Source organism: Syngnathus floridae, unplaced genomic scaffold (assembly GCF_059516105.1).
Source record: "Syngnathus floridae isolate MCC-2025c unplaced genomic scaffold, RoL_Sflo_1.0 HiC_scaffold_74, whole genome shotgun sequence".
Classification (NCBI taxonomy): Eukaryota; Metazoa; Chordata; class Actinopteri; order Syngnathiformes; family Syngnathidae; genus Syngnathus; species Syngnathus floridae.
The window spans coordinates 1-8,473 of record NW_028284103.1 but is presented as its reverse complement, the minus strand read 5'-3'; the positions used below and the strand labels follow the sequence as shown (position 1 = coordinate 8,473).

At 49.6% G+C, this 8,473-nt stretch overlaps 1 protein-coding gene and 1 long non-coding RNA gene across 2 annotated transcripts; both read left to right on the top strand.

Annotated features, from left to right (window-relative positions):
• Positions 1 to 483: 483 nt before the first annotated feature.
• Positions 484 to 1,348, top strand: LOC148377931 (uncharacterized). The gene is made up of 3 exons (XR_015856308.1): positions 484 to 654; positions 913 to 1,106; positions 1,231 to 1,348. It is a non-coding gene; the product is annotated as an uncharacterized LOC148377931 (long non-coding RNA).
• A 2,136-nt stretch (positions 1,349 to 3,484) lies between these two features.
• On the top strand, positions 3,485 to 5,026 carry LOC148377930 (janus kinase and microtubule-interacting protein 3-like). Its single transcript, XM_088368093.1, has 9 exons — positions 3,485 to 3,544; positions 3,755 to 3,817; positions 3,904 to 4,002; positions 4,092 to 4,325; positions 4,446 to 4,511; positions 4,573 to 4,641; positions 4,718 to 4,795; positions 4,852 to 4,976; positions 5,023 to 5,026. Exons 1-9 carry the CDS (start codon positions 3,485 to 3,487, stop codon positions 5,024 to 5,026), a joined length of 798 nt encoding a protein of 265 aa, XP_088224219.1.
• Positions 5,027 to 8,473: the final 3,447 nt, after the last annotated feature.

The following is an 8,473-nucleotide window of genomic DNA, read 5'->3' as shown; positions in this document are numbered from 1 at the left end:
GTGCAGACAAGATGACAATAAAGTTTGTCTAAGTCTAAGTCATGTCAGGTCAGCTGTCTGGAGAGAGAGAGAAGTCAGGACCTGCGGGCGGAGCACCACCGTGCCACCGCCGCCATGACGGAACTCAAAAGCAAACTCCATGAGGAGAAGCAGAAAGAGTTAGCCATTACCAGGGAGACATTACTGCGGCAGCATGAAATGGAGCTGATGAGAGTGATCAAAATCAAAGATGGAGAGATCCAGCGACTGAATGCCTTGGTCCTCAGCCTGAGGGACGGCTCCATGGACAAGGTGATCCGCTCTATCCGTGTCTGACTATCCGCACGCCACGTCGGGCTTCGATGCGGCCGCTACCGTATTGTGTAGCTTGTCCCCAGTAAGCGTCGCGGCGCTCCGTTGCGGTCTCAACGGCCCGGTGTGGCGCAATGTCTGCTCAGGTGAGGAGGGGGGGCGCTTTGCTGGCAGAGGTGGAGGAGACGCGGCGGTGTCGGGAGACCGAGCGGTGTCGCTTCCACCAGGAGCGCGGAAGAAGCCCTGGCAGCGGCCCAGCAAGCCTGGCAGTCCCGAGCGGCCGAGCTCCGATCGGCTCATCACCAGCATCGGGAGGAGCTGAGCCGAACCAAGAGAGACTGCGAGAGGGAGATCCGCCGACTGGTAGGACTGATCAGATGCGCGGTGCGTGGCTATGTTCCCAATTTCGTTGTATACCTGCAGTGCAATGACACCTAAGGCATTCTATTCTATTCTATTTCACAAGAAGAAAATGTCCGGTTGCTCGCTTCGCTTTTGTCACAGCAAAGGTGTTCTAGTCGATTCAAGAAAAAAATTGGCCGGTTGCTCTCTTTGTTTTTGTCACAATTCTGGCAAATGAGTTTGCCCGCCTGCCTGAGCGCTCCCCGTTTGTACATCCAGACGGATGAGATCAAGCTGAAAGACAGAGCGGTTAGTGTTTTGGATGAAGCCCTGGGGCCGGCCACGTCCACCGCCTTCAGCTGCAGACTCAGGCTGCCGAGCAGCAGATCGCTGCCCTGAGGGATTCCCAAAGGGCGGGCCTAAACTACCCTGGAAGTGGGGTCAACGCCGCTACTAGCAATCCTCTTCATTGCGTAAGCCACCTCATCACACACTTGCAGTACGCATGACTTAGTTCGTTGCTGGAGGAAGGTAGCACAAAAACAGTTTTGAACTTTGAACGAGTGCTTGTGTGTGTGTGTTGCGGGGCGTTTTCAGTCTCAGGAGGATCGGGACACGCGACGGTTTCATCTGAAAATCGCTGAGCTCAGCGCAGTCATCAGGAAACTGGAGGATCGAAACGCCCTGCTTTCTGAAGAGCGCAATGAACTGGTAATTTATTGACGGCACGCTTGAAGGTTTGCGCTACGTTTGATGCGCGCCATCCAGCGAGGCACCCATTGCGCTTGCTTATTAGTTGAGCGGCGCAGCGAGTCGGTTGCCTGGTAGATGTCTTTTATTGGGAGCCAAAGCCACGATTCCGTTCAAACCGATGCAAAAGGAATGGATACGTTCTGGCCCGCGTGTTGTGCGTCTTTCACATCCCGCACTTCATGCTTGCAGCTAAAGCGACTGAGAGAAACAGAAAGCCAGTTTCTGCCACTCCTGTACAAAAACAAACGCCTGAGCAGGAAGAATGAAGAACTCTCGCTGGTGCTGTGTCGCCTTGAAAACAAAGTGCGCTTTGTCACCCAGGAGAACGAGGAGATGGCAAGCTTGGTAAGTCGACGCGGACAACGGCGGCGTGCCAACAGAGTCCACTGCATTTGTGTTCCACAGAGAAGGCCTAGTTCGCTCAATGACCTGGACCGCGGTTGCGGCCAGCAGGACGGTGAAATGGAGTTCCTTCAAGTTGTGGAGCAGCGGCACATCATCGACGACTTGTCCAAGGTCTTCAGGCAGGCGACTCGGTGCACGTACGGCAGCGCCGCGCTCGCTCGCTGTCGCCAGGAAACCTTTTCCGTCCAAAGCTTGGCCGGCGGCCGCCATCCAAAAAATTGGCCCCTTAAATTCCGACCTTTCAAGCAGGAGCATTGTGCGCACGCGTTTGAACACGCTTTAGACTTGTTTTGCCGTTTTCAGCAGCTCAAAGCTCCCGTTTTGTCAGCGCCTTTGCCACTCGCTGTGCGCTGAAAACGACGGACTTGCCCGGCTGCTCAGCCCGTCAACCATGAGCCGCGAGCGCGACGTCATTGTCCGTAGGCAGCTAGTGGCAAAATGCACCCTGTTAGAGTTGCGCTCGCTCCAACTTATTTTGCAAGAACCACACGGGAGACAAGTAAGTTCTTTTGGACACCTGCAGGTGGAGAGTCCATCCGTTGTACGAATGAAGTCTGACTCTCGGCTCCTGCACGAGCATTTTAATTAAGAGAAACAGGGTGGGTGTAAGAGTGGATTGAATAGAGGAAGCCCTTGACCTCTAGTCAAAACATAGCAAGGGGTGTTTTACGACTTTGTGTAGGAAGGGATAAGCGATAGGGATAAATAAGGGATAAATAATATTATTTATTACAGGTCGCAGTCAAAGTCAAAGCAACACAATGATACGATAAAGATAATCTGGAAAACCCTGACACACCCTGTAGTTGTCACTTTTGGAAAAGACGAGCGTCCCTCCAATCATCGCCGGTGACGTGTTTTTCAGGCTCTGGAGACAGGAGCTCATGTCAGAAATGTCATTGTGAGTCGCGTTTGTTTCTGCGCCGGAGCCGTTCGTTCCCTTTGCATCCAAAGAATCTCAAAGGCGGATTATTTGTGTCGACAGGAGAGAGATTTGCTGCTACGATACCGACGTCGAGAATCTCTGAGGAGGAACAAAGCGTGAGGTCCTGCAAGGTGAGTCTGTTTGTTTGCGGCTGCTTGGTGTTGCGCAAGATGAAATGGCCTTTTTCTCGCTATCGTTCCTCTCGTCGATTCATCGTGAGGTGTCGCTTCAGTTTGTTCAGAGAGATGTTTGCTTCCGCGCCCGCAGGTCATCGAAACATTTTACGGCTACGACGAAGACGTGTTGGTGGACTCGGACGGATCGTCCTTGTCTTTTCACACCGACAGAACCCCCGACACGGAACCCGAAGAGGTAGCCCGCCATTTCTGCCAGCGTATTGACACCAAACATTCCTCTTCAGCCTGGAATCGGACTCGTCTTTGCGTCGCGGGTGCTTTGTCGCCGGTCTGACTGATTCTGGTACTAGTGCTGTGTTGCATTGGTGTGTGCATGAAGAGGCGGAGCTTCGCTACCGCCAGCTGACGCAAGAATATCAAGCGCTGCAACGAGCCTACGCTCTGCTAGCCCAGACCAGCGAAAGGGGACTACGACGCCGAGAAGGAGATCAAGGTGGCGCCCCTTCCCGCAACCCCCGGCCGGGTCGCAGCCTCCCCGTTCTCACCCAGCCTCGGGTGTTCTCTGGTCTGAAAGGAGGAGGAGGAGCCTCCCTCCTCCTCCTTTCAGACCAGAGAAAAGCTGATGGTAGAAATGGGTCACTATCAAAGCAGAGTAGCAGATCTGGAGTCAGCGCTGAAGCAACAAGGACAGGTAAGCTCATCAATGAGCACACCTTTTTCTCAGACAAAATAGCTACATTCTTCAGTCACTCATCCGTCTGGCATTACTGGACCAACCCCCCCCCCGAACGTGGCTGGGAAAATGCGGAGAAAAGCAAATGTCATTTTCCAGTCAACCAAAGAATTTGTGGATGAAAATGACACAACATTCCAAAGCTGTCCACGCGTTTGTCTCTTCTAGAATGTCAAGTGGGTGGAGGAGAAGCAGCTGCTGCGTCAGAGCAATCAGCAGTTGGCCGAAAAGGTGACGGAAAGAAAGGCGCTGGGCGGAGTCGCTTGGCGTCACACCTGTCGGGAAGCCCCGCAGATGAGGTCTGACTGTCTTTTCAGGTCAGGCGGATGGAGGCGGAAGAAGCGCGTCTGAAAGAGCACATCCAGGATATCCGAGACCAAAACGAACTGCTTGAGTTCCGCATCCTGGAGCTGGAGGTGGGAAGACTCGCACAAGCGTGTTGAGGCCAGAGATGTGACGGACGGACGGACGGACGGACGGACGGATGCATGCCTCTGCCTTTCAGGAGAGGGAGTGGCGCTCCCCCGTCTTGAAGTTTCTGCAAGTCCGTTTCCCAGACGGCCTCAGCCCTTTGCAGATCTACTGCGAGGCCGAGGGCGTGAGCGTAGGTAAGGCGTCCCTCGCAACCCTAACCTTAACCCGAGGTCCCAGAACACCTTACATTGCTCCTTGCGCCTTTCCCTCGGACATCGTCATCAGTGATCTGATGAAGAAGCTGGACATCCTGGGCTATAACGCCGTAAGTGTATGTCGAACTCCTTATGTTCGCACTCCACGAGACTCGGCGGCTCAAATGTGACTTTTGGAAGGCTTTGCGCTGAAAGAAGCTTGTTGACGCTGTGCCTTTGGGCTCTTGCAGAATCTCACCAACGAGGAGCAGGTGGTCGTGATTCACGCCAGGACCCTTCTCACCCTAGCCGAGAAGGTAACGCGCACGTCCACGCACGCTCTCGCATTCTGCTTATGTGACAGCAGCCTTTCCTCAGTGGTTAGAATACATCAAAGTGACCAAGTCAGCACTTCAACAGAAGATGTTGGACATTGAAAGTGAGAAGGTAGACAGACACGCGACATCAGCCAAGGGGAACTCCGGCAATGTGCCCCAACAATTCTGACCTTGAGCTGTGCTAGGATATGTTCTGCAAGCAGAAGGGCTACCTGGATGAAGAGTTGGACTTCAGGAAGTGTTCCATGGACCAGGCTCATAAGGTAAGCCGCCCTCAAATCTCCCGCCGGACCACTGATGGACGAGGATTGCGGCCCAGAGGATCCTGGAGCTGGAGGCCATGTTGTACGAGGCGCTACCGCAGCGGGACTGCCCCGCCACGGACGGCGAAAAAGCCAGCCACGCTGGCGTGAATGACGTGCTGACGGCGGATCAGAGAGAAGAGCTTAGGAGCGCCGTGGACCAATGGAAGCGAGCCCTGATGTGCGAGTTGAGGGAGCGCGACGCTTGCATCCTCCAAGAGAGAATGGATCTGCTGCACAGCGCGCAACAGGTAAGGGCCCAAAGCCAGCCCGGCACTTACTTGCACGCTTACTGGCTTTTGAATGCCACTTTCCATTTGTCCGTCCTAGAGGAACAAAGAGCTGAAAGAATTCATCGAAGCTCAGAAGAGACAAATCAAACAATTGGAGGAGAAGTTTCTGTTTCTCTTTCTATTCTTCTCCTTGGCCTTCATTCTGTGGCCCTAACACCAGCTGGTGAGTGAGCTCCAGCGGCACCGCACTCGACACCTCCGATACACTGCCAGCCGGTCTCAGACGTTGGCAGACGCTCCGATGCCAACGTATACCCCCCGCCACGGTGACAGAGGCACCGCGTCACACCGGCGCTCATCCAATCAGAAGGCAGGAAAAGCAAATTCACATGCAGGGCACTTTTGAACCAGAAGAGAGCGCCACAAAAAACGGTTGTTGCCCCAAACGCGCACTAAAAAGGGTCAGAATAACAAGAGTCCCACTGGCCAGCCGGGGCCACCCGTCCAGCTGTTTCTTCAGGGGGGAAAAAAATTGGAGTCACCGGTGAGTACATTTTGCATTTAGCTCTGCTTTTCTGCTTCTGTCTTCAAGTGTGTGGCATCCTGCGATCAAAGAGTCAGCCAACCCCAAAGCGGTTGACCTCAACGTCCCACCACCATGCCTACCAGAGCAGGTGACGTGATGCTTTGGACATCCTTCCGTCTCAGATGCCCAAAAGTACTCTTTGCCACATCTGCGGCAATACGGTGTCTTTTCAAAGGTGCAAATAAATCCAGCGTGGGCGGAACACGCACGTCTTCGGTTTTTCCCGCTTTGTTTGTGTGACAGCTGTTGTGAAAATTTTATACAAATAAAGTTGTATAGTACAGGTTTGGCCAAGCCGCAACTCCCGAACCGCATGCGGCTCTTTTATGTTCATATCAACATTTGTGTGTGTGTGTGTGTGTGTGGGGGGGGGGGGGGGGTTGTGCGTGTTGGCTTCACTTGAGTTCAATTTGGTATTTTGGTCAAAAGCGCATGTGGTGAAATTCCACAAAGTAGGATGGGCAAACACATTTCTTTAAACTATGAGTGTCAATTGGGCTCTCGAAATGGCAGGGAAAAGATGCACAGCAAAACAAAAATACGTAGATGAACACAGGACGTTTTAATCAGAGTGGGAAAGTTTCTATTTTTTGTTGAACGTGATGGCAAACCATTCTGCCTGATATGTCAGACCTCAGCGCATTTCAAAGATTCAAATCTTCAGCGCCATGCACTTCAGCTCACTCCATGCTAACATTGATCAGGCGTCGAACCCGCATCATCATGCTTAAGAGGTGGCCATGCTAACCAGTGCGCCATTATGTCAACGCATATAATAACTAAGTCTACTGGTCAAAACAGCGGTTACTATATGACGTCGCTACGTCGTGGTCACGTGACGCAGACAAGACGTCAATGGACGTGGGCAGAGTTAACTTGTTTAAAAGGGAGTAGGCAGAAGAAATATTTAATTTATTTAAATCTATTTTGAGTGCACACCATTATGCCAATGCATAACAACTGTAAATCTACTAAACAAAACAGCGGTTGCTATATGACATCTGCCACGTCGTGGTCACGTGACATACGTGACGTCGATGGGCGTAACTTTCGCCGGAATTCAAATCCGCGGGGAGAGTTAACTTGTTTAAAAGAGAGTGGGCAGAAGAATTATTTAATTTATTTAAATCTATTTGGTGTGTGCGCCATTATGTCAATGCATAACAACTGTAAGTCTACTAAACAAAACAGCGGTTGCTATTTGACGTCTGCCACGTCGTGGTCACGTGACGCGGACGTGACGTCGACGCCTACTTTACATCCCACCGATCACAGGACTCCTCGGCTGCATAACCCTTCCCAACCAATCGGATTTGCTATACGCGAAAACGACGCCAATGGAAAGAGCTTCCGCCCAAATTTAAATCCGTGGGCGTGGCTCGCGGCAGGAAGTAGGAAAATGGCGGCGATGTTGACAAAGACACAGCGGATGGTAACATACGACTAACAAGAGAAATATTTTTATTTTCTGCTTGCAACTGGACCGTCCAGAGCGTACACGGTAAGTACAACTCATCGTTTTTAAAAAGAAGTACTTTTGTTGCCCTGAAAAGCGAGTGAGCGTGGCGTTTGTGGGGGACGTCGAATTTCGACGATTCTTTCTGGTCAACGGTTGTAAATGATTGTGTTGATTAAAAAAGAAAACTTGATGTAACTCTACTTTTAACTGCCGTTTCAGATAGATTTGGAATTGCATCACATCCAATTTTGCCTAGAGCGTACACGGTAAGTAACACTCGTTGTGTTTAAGGAGATTTACGTTTGTAATAGCAGAAGTGTAGCCGCGTTGCGTTGTACGTGTGAATGTTGGTCCGGGCGAAATGTTAATGTTTAATTTCATTCCTTTAGGTTCCACGGTGTTTGTTGGCTGCAAGTTTTCCACTGCAAGAAGAGGCTCATATCATTGACCAGGAGCGAGCTACAATGGTGAGTAGCCATAACATTTATGTTAAACACTTCCTATTTCATGTCTAACAGTACTTGATTTAACAAATAACCATAAATAAATACAGTGTGGGCACTGAAGTTAACATATGTGATTATACTGCCTAATCTGTCACCGAGTAGATTGTTGCAAAGTAATATAAGATCCAAAGTTGTAATTCAGAATAGTTTTCAAAAGAAGGCCATTAGAATTATATACAAGTCTGATTACCCCGAACAAGCTATTAATTAAATCACAAATTCTTCAATTCAAAGATTTGGTAGATTATCAGACAAATAATGTCTAACAGTAATTGATTTAACACATCACGATAAGTAGATTGAGTGTGGGCACTCTCAAGTTAACCTATGTGATTATACTGCCTAATCTGTTACAGAGTATGTTGTTGCCAAGTAATGTAGAATAGATCCAAAGTAGTAATCCAGAATAGTTTTGAAGAGGCCATTAGAATGATAAACAAATCTGATTACCTTGAACATAATAACAAGCTAAGTGTTTAATATGTCCTATGAAGTCAAAATTGGGCACCATCATGTGGTGAAATTTGGAATTGCATCACATCCAATTTTGCCTGGGAACAAACAGATTACATAAATCTTAGTTTTGAATAAGCCACTCCTTCTCAAACAAGTAAACTCTGCCCATTTTGCGCAGTAGATGTTCTGTTAATATCTAGTATTTATACAAAGTCATAATTTAAATTGCTTTCAACCTTCATTCATCGGTTCAACCAACATTACTCGCTCTTCTTACCAACTTGTATTGATTTAACTAAGCGTTTAATACTTCCTATCAGGTCTCAAATCGAGATTTGGCAAAATACAATTTCAGCAAATCCAATTTTGCCAGGGAACAAAAATAGATTAAATAAACTA

What these genes read in the sequence shown, in the direction of transcription:
- LOC148377930 (XM_088368093.1), top strand. Translation starts at nt 3,485, where the DNA reads ATGGGTCACTATCAAAGCAGAGTAGCAGATCTGGAGTCAGCGCTGAAG. An exon ending in CGCTGAAGCAACAAGGACAG is followed by an intron (nt 3,545 to 3,754) that starts GTAAGCTCATCA and finishes TGTCTCTTCTAG; the next exon opens with AATGTCAAGTGGGTGGAGGA. An exon ending in ATCAGCAGTTGGCCGAAAAG is followed by an intron (nt 3,818 to 3,903) that starts GTGACGGAAAGA and finishes CTGTCTTTTCAG; the next exon opens with GTCAGGCGGATGGAGGCGGA.